The sequence below is a fragment of the Lonchura striata genome, chromosome 9, assembly GCF_050655825.1.
Source record: "Lonchura striata isolate lonStrDom1 chromosome 9, ASM5065582v1, whole genome shotgun sequence".
Lineage (NCBI taxonomy): Eukaryota > Metazoa > Chordata > Aves > Passeriformes > Estrildidae > Lonchura > Lonchura striata.
In genome coordinates this window covers 19,125,606-19,141,377 of record NC_140711.1, presented here as the reverse complement: position 1 = coordinate 19,141,377, position 15,772 = coordinate 19,125,606, and the positions used below count along the sequence as shown (strand labels likewise).

The 15,772-nt window shown below is 41.6% G+C and overlaps 1 protein-coding gene across 9 annotated transcripts in view; it reads left to right on the top strand.

Annotated features, from left to right (window-relative positions):
* The first annotated feature begins 1,211 nt into the window (after positions 1-1,211).
* The window catches only part of DLG1 (discs large MAGUK scaffold protein 1), a 142,018-nt gene continuing 127,457 nt past the window's right edge, over positions 1,212-15,772 (top strand). For all 9 annotated transcript variants that reach the window (XM_021536895.3, XM_021536891.3, XM_021536890.3 and 6 more), the window contains exons 1-2: positions 1,212-1,368; positions 1,641-1,772. In XM_021536895.3, the coding sequence (XP_021392570.3) occupies positions 1,350-1,368; positions 1,641-1,772 (151 nt within the window). In that variant the 5' untranslated portion in view covers positions 1,212-1,349. The remainder of the gene's footprint in view (positions 1,369-1,640; positions 1,773-15,772) is intronic.

Genomic DNA, 15,772 nt, shown 5'->3' with positions numbered 1-15,772 from the left:
GAGAGATAAGTTAACATTCCCTCTTAGAGCAAGGGATGCTCCTACATCCATCAGCTTTAATATACATTTCCTTTTAGTGGGTATATAGAATATGCTGCAAAGACCATTTAGCTCACATGTTTCTGTCCAAAGCACCTATTTCTATGCTCTGTTACCACTTTGCCATCTTACAATAAAACAAGATGTTTTGCCTTTGAAATAACTTATTACCATTTCCATGCCAGTTTTGAGAAAGTAACTATCAATATTCTGACCAGTCCCTGATGTCAGCCTATACAGCCCATTTCTTAAACTTTTCATGTTTTCTCCTGTGATGTCCTTATGCTGACCTTATGTCCAAAGCTATTTATTTTTCTTCGAATCCTTCCTCCTCATCCTGCTCTTCCAGGACGACTGAGGGAAAAGCCCCCAGCACCAGGTGGGTGGCAGTGCTCTGTGTGGTACTGACTGCGGAGGCCGGTGAGGCCAGCGAGGTCCCTCAGCCCTCCTGCCTGTCCCGGGCCCTGCGAAAGGCGGCCCCGGGCTCCCCGCGGCCGGGCACGGCTCCACCTGCGCTTCCTCGCGGCAGGAGCCGCTCCGTGCCCGGCACTCCCACGGCACCATGGCGGTGCTTCGGTGCGAGTGGCCCGGAAACTCCCGCACTCCCGGGACAGGCGATCCCGCAGGTACCCGGCGCACACCTGGAGCGCTCCCGCCCTCCCGCAGCCCACGCCGGGCGCCACCGCCGGGGACGGGGACGGCGGCGGCGATGTGGTGCGGGGGCGCTCGGGGCGGGTTCCGCCGGGGCCGGTTCTCACGGCGCTGCCGCCGCCGTGCCGGTGCCGGTGGCGGTGGCGGGCGCGGCGGGGCGGGGCGGGGCGGGGCGGCCCCTTTAAGGCGGGGAGCGCTCACCTGCCTCCTCCCCCCCCGCCGCCAAGGTGCCGGCCCCGCGCCGGGCCCTGATTGGGCGCCCGCCGGGCCCGGTCACGTGGGGGGGGTGCGCTCCCCCAGCCTCCAGGCCGCCATTTTGGTTGGAAAGTTTGGAATTTCCGAGCGGTGCGGGCGGGAGGTGGCGGGAGCGTCCCGGCCCCGTCCGCCCCGGCCCCGGCCCGCCGCGCCGCCTGCCCCGCGCTGTCCCGCCCGGCCCGGCCCGGCCCGGCTCGCCCCGCATCGCGCCGCGGCGGCGCCGGCGGGAACCCCGCGCGGAGCCGCTCGCTCGCCGGGCGGCGGGGCCGGTCCGGCGGGGCGGCCGCCGCCACCCCCCGCGCCCGGCCGGCAGGGGGCGCCGCCCCCCGCGCCGCCCCGGGCCGCGCTCCGAGTGCGCGCGGCGGAGCCCCGGGGCAGCCCCGGGCGGGACAGCGCGGGGCGCGATGCCCGTCCGCAAGCAAGGTGAGCTCCGCGCCCGGGCCGCGGCCGCCGGGGCCGCCGGAGCCGCCGGCTGGCGGCCGCTGCCGCGGCGGGACGGGCGGGGGGCGGCTGGCGGGAGCCGCGGGGCTGCGGGCGTTGCGAGCGCGCCGGGGGCACCGTCCCGCCCGCGCTCTCCCGGCTGCGAACAAAGGAGCTCCGCGCCGGCCGGGGCGGTCCCGGCCGCCGGGGCTTGTTGCATCCCCGGGGCTCCTGCCCGGTGCGCCCCGGACAGTGTGCCTGCTCTCCGCTTGCAGATACCCAGCGAGCCCTGCGCCTCCTGGAGGAATACCGCTCCAAGCTGAGCCAGGCGGAGGATCGGCAGCTGCGGAACTCCATCGAGCGTGTCATCAGCATCTTCCAAAGTAACCTTTTCCAGGCTTTGATAGGTAAACGTTGGCTTCTTTCAGTTCGTGCGCAAGCCGGTCGGTTCTTGCTGATGCTGTCGCTTGTGTTGTTAAGAGCAAAAGGTGTTTTACCCGTAAGTTAAAAGCCATGTGCTTGTCGTTGTGTTTTTGTTTTGCATAGTAACACACGTGTTGTTACAGATCAACAGTTCACTTGTTACACGTACTTTCTTTATTTGAGGTTTTTAACTGGTCTAAACTGCTTAAAACTCTGGAATAGTTCTTAATTCTGTGACATGTTGTCCTAGATTTCTTGAGATTGTTTCTCCATGCATCTTTGTTCACCTGATAAATTTCTAAGGAGGGTGTGTTTTTTTTTCTGTCTGTATGTAACAGGTTAGTGAATGAATTGAAATGTTTTTAGTCTAAGGAAGCCGCAATTCCGGTTGAAGATTCTCTAAAAACAACACAAAGTGTATAACTGAAGTGCAAATTTAACCTAAAGTAAATGAGAGGAAACCTCTAATGCTTCAGGGAGTACTAGAGTATTCTCCTTTGTTGCATATAAAAGTATAGAGAAAGCACTTTTAGATCTCAGTTTACAGTCCTTATAGTGCTTGACTTGATATGTTCCCATAAGTTCATAGAAGAAGTCGCATGTAATTTTGAATTTCCTGCCGGTCTGGTTGAAAAAAAAAAACCCTGAACATAAATAGAACTTGCAGAATCCTGTCTTTATTTGGAAACTTCTGCAGAGAAACAGTGAGAAGTGGTTTCTTCTTGATTGATTGTCACTATCTTTATGACAGTCAATGTTAGCTTACCCTCAAGAATAAAAGTTGTTCTGTATCCTTGTCTTTTAATAGTAACCACTGTCTGAATCGGTGGGACTAATGGCAAACATTGTAGCTATATTTGTTACTTGACTTACTACATGGCTACTGTGCTAGGGTGCACATCTTCCTTCACAGGCCTGCAGCTTCTTCCAACCTGTGTTCTGGTGAAAGCACAGGGACAGGAAAAGCATAAACATGCATTGCTGCTGAATGCTTTCTTCTGGAGTGTTTACTTTATCATGTGTAGATTTTCAGAAGAGAGTGGTTGTGATGGTTTTTTTCCTTAACATGTAGCTTCCTGTGGGGTAGTTGTGAAAATAGGTCACTTAAAAGACTTTTCCTTATAGGAACTCTGCATTTCTCTTCACTACACAGTTGATGCTAATCAACTCCATGATGAAGAGTTAACATAATCCTTGTGGGACCATGTGAACGGATTCACTCTTTGGCAGATCAGAATGTTGAAATCTTGTGTCAAATATTTAATGTACAGCAGCAGCACTTTTTATTTTCACCCAGAAAACTTCAGTGTTGACTGCCATTTTTCTTGTTCTGGGTGTGTGTATGTATGAAGGTTTTTTATTTTAAAACTCTTCAAGGTCCATGCAGTACTCTGTTTTCTCCCCTTCATTGAAAAGATACTAATCTGTTAGACTTAGATATTCAAATTGCAAGATGTATTTTTTTCCCCTCCATATATAAATGTTCATTGTTTATAATTCTACACCTAGTAGTAGTAGTGGACTTGAAAGAGCAGGCAGCCTCATGTCTGCAGGAGCAGAAAGGAGGAATGGGTTGTTGCCTGGGTGGACTGTGTCACTTGTTTTCTGGACTTGTAAGAAGCTGCACATTGCAACCACAGGACCCTAGTTCTTGTTGAGTTCATCTGTGCATGCACAGCAGGTGCTTCTTGGGCATGTTGCATTAACTTTGCATTTCCTGGGTCCCTGTGTGATAGTTTATTAGATTGCATACATATGTTCCCAAACCATCTGGCAGAAGGCTGGTACTTGCCAAGCAATTTATGCTCTCAACTTGGGTCTTTCTCCTTTAACCTGTTACTTTCTGTGCAAATGTCAAGTGAGTTCTTGTCCCTGACAGGCTGCTCCTGGCTGTTGTTTTCCTGGAAGCACCTTCTTTTATGGTGTGATTACTGCATGATGGGGGTAAAAAAGAGTGGGGAGGCTCGCTGGAAAGGCTGTGATCTGGAGGATGGCTTCAGTTACTGGGAAGGCCTTAAGCTGGCTCCTTCTTGTCCTGTTTCCATGAAGATCTGGGAGCAGGCTGGATGAAATGTTCAGTTGTGCTTGGGGGTTAGACTTACCTGGAATTCTCTGTTGGTTATTGCTTTATGGCTCAATTTGAAGTGTGCATTTTATAGAAGTTGTGATGTGCTCCCAACTGAAATAGCCAAATGATGTTCTCAATGTGGCTCAACTATACTGAGTTATTTCTCTTGTAGATCCTTCTTCCAGAAAGTGTGCTACTTTTAGTTTCTGGTTTGGTTTTTTTTTTTTTTTTTTAAATAGAACAACTCTAAAAAAAAATCCCCACCAAACTTCATCCATTTAGTTTCTCCTTTTTCTGCCAAGTTACTGCACTATATCCAAGACTTGTTGGCCCATAGTAGGTAGGTTTGTGAAGGTTGTAGTCAGGATCTGCTGTCAACTTCATGCATCTTTTTTAGTATAATTTTTGACTTGGCAATCAAATACTGTTCTTTCAAGCAATAAATAGCATTATGCACAGAAATACATCTTTGCGTTTATAATGGAGGAAATTCAATATTCCTGAAAACTACAGATTTTAACAGTGTTTCATGTTTTTAGATATTAAAAGGTTTCAGAAATTGAAAGGGTGTTTTTTGTAACATCCATTTGGATAATGAAGAATAAAAAAAATTTCATTTGAACCTTTTTTATATTATTATTTCCTTTTAGTCCTCTCAATAATGTTTTAGTTTAGCAATCTACAAGCTTGACCTTGTTCTTGAATTATAGCTTAAAATGGTTTGAATTAGACCAGAAACCAATCAGAGTGAACAGCCCATACACTGGATCGACATTGCAAGTGTTACATTTTAAGTGATGTAACTCTAAGAACTTTGAATCTGTAACAAAAGTTGTAACCACATGTGACCTCCTTAAAGCAGCCTCTGAAAAAGCCCATTTTTATATTTTGTCTTCCATAATGTGGTATTTTCCATTGCTTGAACCAGCTATGTGTAATAATGTCTGAGGCTTTAATTAAATTAATAGCAAGGGCCTGTAATAAAAATCAACTGGAGAATTGTGTCAGTTTTAAGTCACTTTCCTTTTGTACAGGCTCAAAAATGTGTGGTGTCTTTTCTAGTTTTTGATTTCTTGTTTTCAGTTAAAACAGCTTGTTCCCAATATTCTGATCATTGGTGAGCCAAATTATGAAGAGACCAAAGGAAAATATCCATATACAGAACCATGTGGTAGACTTATTTCACTTTGGTAAGGTGTTTAATATTTTTCTTCAAATAGTAAGATAATGATTCTGCAGGTGAGTTCTGTTCTCAGCTTAAGTAGTCTTTTACCTTTTCAGAAGCTACAGGTTCTTGAAAAAGTACAGATATATTTTTCTTTTTGAAAATATAGGAAGAAAAACACTTGCATGCAAAAGTAACACTTCTGACAGAAAAATATATGAAACAGACTTCTGTTTATACACATAATATTCTTGTTTAATTAAGATCTGCTTTTAATGGGTGTCATGTTGAGGTTTACCGTATTAAAATAAACTTCTAAAATTAAAAATATTACAGCTATAGCTAGAGACATAAGGTAGTTTGCTACTTCAGAAGCATTAATTTTCCTGACAAGAACTAACTCCATGTGCACTGGCACCAGAAAAAGGGAATTCTAGGAGAGTCTCTACATATGTTGGTAATACATTTGGCTGTGCTACCCTTCTTGCCTAAAGTAGGGTGGTTCTACCTATCTGTATCTATCATTTTGTAGCTGTGCATATACAAACTTTTTGGTAAAAGATGGCAAATCTGACTAGGGAAGGTTCAATGTGTTGAATTTTATTGTGTAAGCAGTGTCATTTGTTTCACTTAGAGGTTTTTTGCATGAAGACCTGTCTTGAAAATTGTGCTTATGCATTGGCTCTTCCTAGTACTAAACATCCAGTGTAGGCAACTTTTATTAAAAAAATGTAGTTGTTTCAGTAATCCTTACTAAACCAAAGAACAGCTTTTCCCAGTAAACATGAAGGTACTTTTAACCAGAGTTTGGATGAGCCTTATTAATTGAACAAAACATATTACAAATGCTGTTAATACATTTTTACACCTCAGAAAAGTAAGTCCTTTCTCTGAAAATTTTGAAACAATTGATGATTCCATGAAATAAGCTCTTTGTTCAGGTTTCTCAGCAGTGTGATTCAGACTGAAAATTCCAGGAATATAAAACTCAGTCTGTAGATTTCTCATCTGTGTCCACATTGGCTTTCTGAATTAAAACAGGAAAACAACCCTAGATTTTAGACTGAAGTAGATTGGATTGGGTCAACGCTCCTCAAAGTTAGTCCACTTTGGAGTGGACTGACCACATTCCTGCTACCTGGCATGTGGTCTCAGCTCAGCTGTGTGTGGCAGCTCTGGAGCTCTTCTTGCTCCTTCTCACTCCTCCTCACTAAGCCACTTTGGGAATATTTTCTATATTTTTTGGCTAACTGGAAATCAAACACAGTTACACACAAGCTCCTCTTCTGAACTGAAACCAATAGTGCTTGCTCTTGGGGAAACCTCAGTTAGAACTTTTATTTCAGCAGTATGTTAATAGAGCATGTGCCATGATGGCACAGCTAACTCTGCCAGTCGGCTCTGGCCTTCCCATTTTCCACGGTTACTGAAGCCTTAGAACCTTTCAGACTCTGCTAAATAGGATTTACATCAAGAATGCAGAAATGCTAGACAGTAAGTTGAGGATCTTATTATAGTCAGTGAATATTGCTGCGATTTATTATTATGTTTTTATTAGAGGAAGGTTTAGGGACAATTGGATCTTTGTGACACTGGATATTACTGAAATTGTCGCAGGTACTAAATAGGTTATTTTCACATTAAAATCTTATCCCTGCTTCATTTTTGTGACTTTTTCTCCAGATTGCAGCTTCTGTGATACAACATCTTTATTCATTTTTGTGAGGCTGAAGCATCCATGCAGTATAATCCTTGCAACTTTGAGGTGTTCATTGACTTCTGGACAAGTTTTCTAAGGCTTATACTATGGTTATGCTTGTGTTGGTCTCCTTTGAATACACAGAAGTCGGTCAGTTTTACAGAAATTTGACTTAGGGTTGTGTTTACAAAGGTTGTTAAGTTCTTGATTATTTTCATCCAGCTGGAGGGAAGATAAATATTTTAGTTGGTGTCCAGATGACTGGAATGTTAGTTCACTCATTGTTAGTGTGTTTCTGCTGTGCAGTTTGTCTGAATGTCCCAGTCTTTGAAGAACTTCATGTCTTACTCTTTAAGGTACTTAATAAGTGAAATAGTCTCATTGCTCCTCTCTCTTGTTTTATTTTTTTTTTAAGAATTGCTTACTGTTTTGTATGTAGTGCAGTTTGATAGCTTGCTTTTTAAAGTGTTTTCCACCCTGTATTGCATTTGTGTGTGTGACAGGGCAATGTACTGAATTTTTGGGATTAGGTGTTGCTTTTGGTAGCCTAAAATAGCAAGTAAGTAGTAAGTTGAGCAGCTACTGGTATGCAGATAAATAGTATTGTGGCAAAAGTTTATCCTTGTGGTATTTCAGTGACTGTGTATTCAATGTTGAATAGCTGCACCGTAGAATATATTAATTGCAGTATTCTCTTCCCAGGGTTACCATTGAAAGGATCTGCTAACAAAAAAAAAAAACCTTGTCAATAAATCTGCTGTTCATGCAGGGGCTGAAAAGACAGTAGAAATTTTAAATAATTGGTGCAGTTTCCAGGTTCTGGGAAAGTTTCCCTCTGGCCTGTCATTGCTTTATTTCCCATGTTCTTTCACCTCTTTTCCCTAGGTGTGCTACCTGCCTCCTTTCCTGCTTCTGTGTTCCTGGATTTGCTCCTAATATCCCTCATCATTTCCTTCAATGCTGGATACAGCGTAGAGAAAGGGGGAAAGCATGAGAGAGGATATTTGTCCTGACCTTAGTCCTGCTTCCATGGTGGTCCTAGCAGCACGGGCAGAACATCCTTTTCAGCTCTGCAGCTGGAATGCCATGTGCCCCCTGTGCCTCTGCTTTGCCTGTATTTTGAGACATGGAGCTTGTTTTGGTGCAGGGGGAAGGAATCTTCAAAGAAACTGAACTGTAGCAGCTGACTTGGAGTCTCCTGGCACAGATGGTTTCCTGAGTTATAACTAGGCCAAATTTGCAAGATTGTTAAGAGACTGCAGAAGGTGTAGGGCTGACAGTAGAATAACCTCCTTAGCTTTGTGTTCTTTCCCCAAGTCAGGGGAGGCTCTAGAGCTCTTTGGTAAAGCTTTTATAGGAGTTTTGTCATGTGTGAGTATCTTCCCAGCCATGCCCTCAAAACAGCTGATTTATTTTGGCTTGAAAAGAAAAAGTCAGCCTAAGACAGAGGAGCAGCAAGGAGAGTGTGTGAGCAAACTGTAAAAGCACTGCAGCTTTAGTTGGTTTTCAGAAACTTGTCTTAAATAAAAAAAGGAGACACATAAGTGTTAGTGCTGGAGGAGATGCTACTCTGTGACACATCCAGCCTTGTGTTGCCACCCTTGCCAAAAAATTACCTTGGAGCCTGAGCTTTCTGCAGATAGAAGAAACCAATGCTTGTGCTGTCTCATCTGAGTAAAGCTATGCACCTGTATGGGAGCTCAGCTGGGAGGGTTGAGTGATCTCATCCCAAAACTAGTTTGATTTTTTTAATACATTTGTCTGCTGAAAAACATCATCAGTCCTGTATACTGACATTATCTAGGGGACATACTACAAATAAGGCTTAATAGTGAGTTTTTTGTTGCCACTGAAAACAGTAGTAAATGCATCCCTTTAAGAGAAAATTACATTGTTGTAGTGGCTGCTGGTTTGCAACTGGTGTTGAAGTATTTGGGGAAGGTGGATAGCTGGGAGTTCATTTTTAGTTTGGATACTTGTTTGTTTGGGGGGGTTGGGAGGTTCTTGTTTTTGTTTTTTTTTTAGTCATAGGCTGATAACTAAGTGTGTATGAGGCAATATTTAATCAGAAAGTTTACACAGCAGAATATTCTGTCAATTTTCATCTGTGTATGACAGTTTTTCGTACCTTAATTCTGGACATAGAAGACCCTGTGGGTTTCTGAATGAAAATTGCATAGAGACAATGTGAAGCACTTTTAAAGGAAAGACTGGATGTGACCACGTGGCATAGCTGCCATGGTGGTGTTAGGTCATAGATTGGACTCAATCTCAGAGTTCTTTTTGCCAACCTAATTGATTCTGTGAAAATATGGCAAAGGAGGGATTAGTAAGCAAAGAGGAAAATATGAATGAGTAGTTTGGAAAGTGTAAGCGGTCAGGCTGGTAAGGAATTGAATTTGTCTGAGTGTAAAAAGCAGCTAGAGGGATAAAAGCAAAGAATTAGATTAAACACCAATTAATGAGAACTGGAAGTGAGACATGGAAAAAAACATCTGGAATTTGAGGTAAGCAAAGAAGTGTGTGCAGAAAGGGTGTTCAAAGGGTAGGACACAATTACTGAAGCTGGTAAAAGAGCTGGGGGTCAGTAGCTGGATGCTGCAGCTTGTGGCAAAGGATTTTGTGGAACAGAATCTGTAATGAGAAAGCTGCACCACGAGTTGCTCCTTAAATTTTTAGGAAGTCTTGATTGTGTACAGCAGTTCTAAGGAAGAAATAGATCCTCAAACAGCCAACCCTGAAAGGGGTTTTACAGGAGTTGTGATGAGGTTGTTTTTCACTTCTTATAGTACAAATGCAAACATTTATTTTTGATCAGACACACACCATGACAACACAACCATTAAATACGCAAAGAGAATGCTTACTTAACTGTGGTCATTGGCTTGGTAAATGGACATGAAGCTTTTCTTGGTCTTTGTACATCTTTGTTGATCACTAATTATGCACTTTTTGAATTGTGCTTTACTTGTATTAAATGGATATTCTTAGCTTGACATAGCAGATGAAGTAAGCATGCATGATTGAGCTTTCCTTGGAGTTAGTAGGAGTTGCTTTATGACTGAAGAATGAAAGTCTGTAGTGTTGGCAGACTCTTTTGCCTGTTCTGACAGTGATCATGATTCTGTTTTGTCTACATATTCGTTATGTTGGGCTGTTAAGAATTTGGCAGATACCATTTATCTCAAATTGTGCTGAACTGAAATAGCATGCTGACCTTTGTTTTTGTTCTAGTAGTTTTAAGACTTAAGTTTTTCAAGTGCTTTGGGTGCTTTGGCAGGAAGCCCTAGAAATAAAGCTGTTTTTCTCTTCCCTCCTTGATTTAGAGAAGTACTTCATTGATAATGGGATGGCACCTTTTCCTGGACAACACACAGGTAGTCAAGTTCTTAACAAACCTGCTTTTTTCAAATGTGGCTAACATAAACAAAGCCAGGCATTTGCATGTGTTCCCTTTAGATGAGCAGATGTCTGACAAGAGGCAGACCAATGAGAGATGACCAAGGAATTGCTTACTGGACTAAGCATAGGTCAATTTCTAATGGAATTCATAAGCTCCTTGGTTGCATACAAGTCTGAGGGAGGGCAGTGGCTTTGAGAGGTTCTCCTGAAAAAAGCTGGTATTGAAAAACTACGTGGTAAAGTCTGCGTGGTGAGGCAAAGTTATCTAGTGTTTTGCTGACTTGCTGGCGTTGGCTGAAATTAGTTTGTTCTGCTGTTGAAGATCTATCAGAAAAGGAGCACTTGTTGAGTGCAGGATTTACTAAGTAGCTGAAGCATGTAATTCCTGGCCCTGCTGCCATGGAGAAGGACCTTGACAAGCTGAGGAGATGGGCTGACAGGAGCTTCATGGAGACCAACAAGTAGAAATTCAGAGTCCAACACCTGGGTAGGAGCAATGTGTCACCCAGTTGGAAAGCAGTGCTACAAGAAGGGATGTGGTGGGCCTGGTGATGAAAAGTTGACCATGAGCTATATAAGGTGGTGAATAGTCTCCTGGGCTGCATTAGACAACCAGCATTAGAATTGCCAGCAGATAAATCCTTCTTCCCTTTGCATTTTAGAATGCAAAACATGATTTTAGGTTTTATTAAAAAAAACCACAAACAAACAGAAAACAAACATGAGCTTCCTAAATTAATTCTTGCTCATATGCAAAGCTGAGAACCTTCAGATGAGGATGCAATTAATACAGCATACACAAATGGGATTGTTAAATTCACATATATTTTGGTAGCAGTTTACACCTTTGTGTGCTGCACGATGCAAGTACAACAGTTCACTGGTTTACATGGACAGTGTCCAAAGCAGTCCCTTGTAGTAAATGTGTTGCTGTTTAAGTTCATGAAATGCTAAGCTTGTGTGGAATTTCCTGGCATTTATTTAAGAAAAACCATCTATAACCCACAAATAGTCAAGATGCTTAAACTGTAAAAATGCAAAGCCCAAAACCACTTGGTTACTGTACTTTCAATTTAAAAAAGAATAAACCACAGGATCATTTAAGTTGCAAAGGATCTTTATGATCATTGAGTCCAACCTTTAGCACAGCACTGCCAAGGCCACCATTAAACCATATCCTTAAGCACCACACCTACAAGTCTTTTAAGGTCTTTTAAACACCTCTTGGGACTCAAGCATTCTCCTGGACAGCCTGTTCCAATGCTTGACAGCCCTTTCAGAGAAGAATTTTTTCATAATTTCCAATCTAAACCTCCCCTGGCACGACTTGAGGTCATTTCCTCTTGTCCTATTGCTTGAGACAGACGCTCACCTCAACTACAACCTTGTTTCAGGTAAGTAGTAAATGCTAATAAAATTTAATTGGTTCCCTCTATACCATAATACAAAGGTTCAGTATCAGAAGTCTGAAACTAACATAACATATAAAAAAATTACATGGAGTTGCTTGATGCTTGTTTGAAAACCAGAACATATTAAAAGTTGGTCAGAAAAGAGCAGGGAGTGAGAGACTTGAGTAAAGGGAATCTTTCCCATGGAGGTGTGCAGTGTTGGCTGTTTCTTTCTCATTTGTTGAGGTTATTGTTGTTTGCTGACATATTCTATGCCTTACTCTTTCTTCTCTACTTTGCAGCTGCATTTAAATTTCTTGTATATACTGTGTATTTTATATGTGCTGGATGTTCTTTTTTTCCTGTTACACTTGAACTTTTTTTGCCCAGTTCTCAGGGCTGACTTCCTTTAACCAGTAATTAGCAATTGCTGAGTTGTTTGTAGACATAAGGCCTCTGATACCACCCTGTGTCTTTGTTTTCAAGGCTTCTGTCATGCTTTGCTCTTCTATGTAGCTTTTTGTTCTAGAATCATAGGTAATCCATTCCCTACAGAATAACCCATTTTTATTGGTATGTATTATGTGAATTTGTACATTCAGTCTGTATATGTGGGTGTACTTGTATTCATGTACGGATTTTAGTTAGCTTTGGACAATTGTGTGATGTAACACTGAATGATTTCATATATGCATATATTTATGTATACTATTTATGGAACATATGTAGCAAATATTTATTTCTGTGTTATATTAAAAATATTTATAGAAATAGGTGTTGGTTCACACAGTTGTCTGAAGCTAAGTAAAAGCCATGCAAGTTAGATGAGTCATCTATCATCTGGTCTTTAGGTGGTTGGTGGTAGAGTTGGACAGGCTAAAACAAAGCTCTGGGCAGGACAGGACAAGTGCAGAGGCCTGCTTATTCACTTAACACAGGGCCCATGGCCTGTTATCAGCAATGCCTTGTATGTAGGGTTACCCTATTCCCTTAAGAAAATGCTGTTGTAGGTATCCCATCTTTCACTTGCAAAGTTACAGTTATCAAAAGGTTCATGCATAAGTGAACACAATGAGATTTTTTAGAACATGTGCTGATCTTAAGTTATCCTGATTACAAGTACTTCCCACTGAATATATAGCAAAAAGTAGCAGACACTGAACATACCTGTACAAACAACAAGCAGAGGCCTTATGTTTGATTTCTAAGGAGCAGGGAAGAAACTGATCTTAGAGTGGTGTTATGTTGCTGGTTGGAATCCTTGTCCTTGGAGACAGATTCTTTAGACAGAATTGATGTAGTCTCTTGAAGTGCCTTCAAATATAATTCAGAAAAGAAAATGATTTGTTTTTGTAGTTATGCTCTTTTAATTACTGTGTTGTGGTTTTTAGTGAAGCTGGATCTTCCGTGTAAGGTGGATTTGGGTTTCAGTTTGTATTTGGCAGATAAGTCTTGTTTGCTTTAAAAGTGAGCAGTTTTAGCTTCTGGTGTATCATGTTACTGGTGAACAAGCCTGTTCAAAGAACAAAACTAAGATGAGTAGAGAATATGAGAAGGGGTTAACAATACACCAGCAAATTTCTTTTAGAATAAAAAAACCCCAGTTTGTCACCATTCCTTAGCTCTTCACACTACTAAGAGGCTAAGAAATATAATTTTCTTTTGTGTAGGAGTCCTGCATTGCAGAACTGGTGGTCTGTTACTTGCTTTGTATAGGCTTTTAGTCTTTGTGCTGTCAAACATATTTCTGATTGGCTATTTAATGTGGTTTTACTTGTAGGCAGATCAAATTCCAGGACAGCTTTCTCTGTTGCCTGCAATTCATCACTTTTTGTCACTGTGGATTCTTAAAACTCTGGGCTTCTATTTTTCAAGTTTCAGCTGTTCTTTTAGTGTTCCCCATCTGTGTTTCCTGTGAGTGTTGTGTGATACCTGGCTTGAGCCAGCTTTCTCTAGCATAGTTTGAAATATAATCTTTCTTGGAATTAATATGTGAGAAAAATGCTGTAATATAAAAATTCCACTTCCTATCTTGAAGAGGGAATCCAACCATAAATAGAATTAAACTTAGTATTTTACTACCTGTTATTTGTAATAATTAGATAAATGTTAGAACTTTTTATAGGCTAATGCATGCTCACATCATTAACATGTCTTCAGTACATATTCAAGTGTGTTGAAATATTTTTGTGAGCTGATATATAACTGTAGACAATAAGAAGGAATTTTTAGGTTTAATTTAGTATGGTCTAGATTTCTGGATTTATAAAAGTGTAATTATCAGCTTTTATTCTTGTGGACCTAATGTGTTCAGGGTTCATTGGTTGCTTTCCTATACTTGTACATACTTAATAGTTTATATTCTGAATAGTAGAAATGAAAACTTTTTTGTTTTAGAAGGTAGATATTATCATATAGACACCAGGTTTCTAGAAACTTTGTGGATTTGGAGCAACTCCAGGATAAACATAAACTAATCCCCTCATTAAGTGGTGCATATTATGTCTTGCCGTCTTTCAATAGCAAGTCTATTGCAGTGTCCTCTGTGGAGAAGTGGAGATGAGGTATGGGAAATGCTGTGCTTTTTGAAATGAGAGTTGTGCAGGAGGAATAAACGGCTATCTTCTCTGGCAGGGACTTAAAAGAATAGTAGCGAATTGAAAATCAGTGTCCTAGATTTCTGTTGCAAAACAGTTGCACAAATAACCCCTTCCCATAAATAATGTAGTGATCTTCCTGGCTTGGTTGCTGTGGATTGCAGCTATAGAATCAACTTAAACCACTGCCTATTTTAATACACAAAGTACTCTCTTTTGGGGGGGGGGGGGAATCTTTATTGGGTGAGCTTGATTGATGTATTGATGTTAATGCAGCTACAAGACAAATTTGCAACTGAGGGAGCTAATGTGAAAGATAGATTTAAAGTCAATTTGTATCTCTTAGGCTGCTTTGCTCCTGTATATCTAGGTCACTTAATGTCTTCTGCAACCCTCACTGCTCTTTCTTCCAATCAGCAGCCCTAAGAGCAAGTATAACTTTAAAAATTAATGTAAGCTGTTGGGAGGAATTTGACTCTTGCTCAGAGGAAAGATACAAATGGAATTTGAGCATTTCAATTTTCTGAACTGGTAGAGAGCAGGAGTGTAATGTCTATAAGAAGACAGAAGACTGGAATGCCAGCAGCAGTAGTTGCAACTCTTAGTTGTGTGGTCTTTCTTTTGTGGGGCGGCTCTATAAAGGAATTGGTTATTGTGTCTCTGTTACTGACTCTGGGCTGTTGCTGGAAAGCTACAGAACTGCAGCTTAGACTCCATACTCTTGGCTGGGTCTTATTTCCTTTGGCTTACTGTGCTTGTATGTTTATCTTCTATGAAGTTGGTGTGATTAATAATCAGGAGTTTGCAAATCTGTTTAGCAGATTTTTACTTGGAATAAGAGACTAAAAGCTTTACAGGACTTCTTAATTTGTTTGCCTTTCCCTTAGCCTATACCCTTTCTGATTTTTTTCTTTTTAAATGTGTGTGTTTATGGATGTGATTGCAGGTGTGGTAGCAGGCTTGATACACCTATACTACATAAGAACACCTTTGGTGCTTCTTTATAGTGTATTATTTTTATTGATGCTTCATGGAATGAGTAGGATGTCAATAAATAATGTAATACAGCCAATTTTTTGTTTCCCAGAAGTTTCCAGCTGAGTCTTCAGGGTTATAGAAAAAGCTGTTAATTAGTTCATAACTATGACTGTTAATTCATACTGTTAAGTTTCATCCTATTTCTGGTACTTAGACTGAAAAAGCAGATGATGACCTATCCTAATCAATTTTCCCTTTCCTAACTTCTTGCAGCTTTTCTCTCTCTTGCTGATTTCCTCAGTATACTTCTATTTCTGTAGTCATTTAATTGAAAAATGTACAAAATAGACCTTCCAGTATTGCCCTTGAAAGTAGATTTCAGCTGACCAAAGGCTACATTAGTTGAAATTATGTATACCAGAACTTGAAACATAGACACTCATCCCTTCCACTGTTCTGCTGCAGTTATTTCATGTGCATCTGCTGCTCCTGCTGCAGCTTGTGCTCCTGGGGTCGGTGGCAGAAGCCCAGAGTGAGTGAGACAGAGTGAGCTGTGTGTGCGATGGGGGAGGTTCATGTGATCGTGGTGATCCCTGCAAATTTATCCACCACTGATGAAGCCATGTCTCATTTGTTTTCCAGGAGGAAGATGTAGTTAAAATCAGAATGTTAGAGTAACTATTA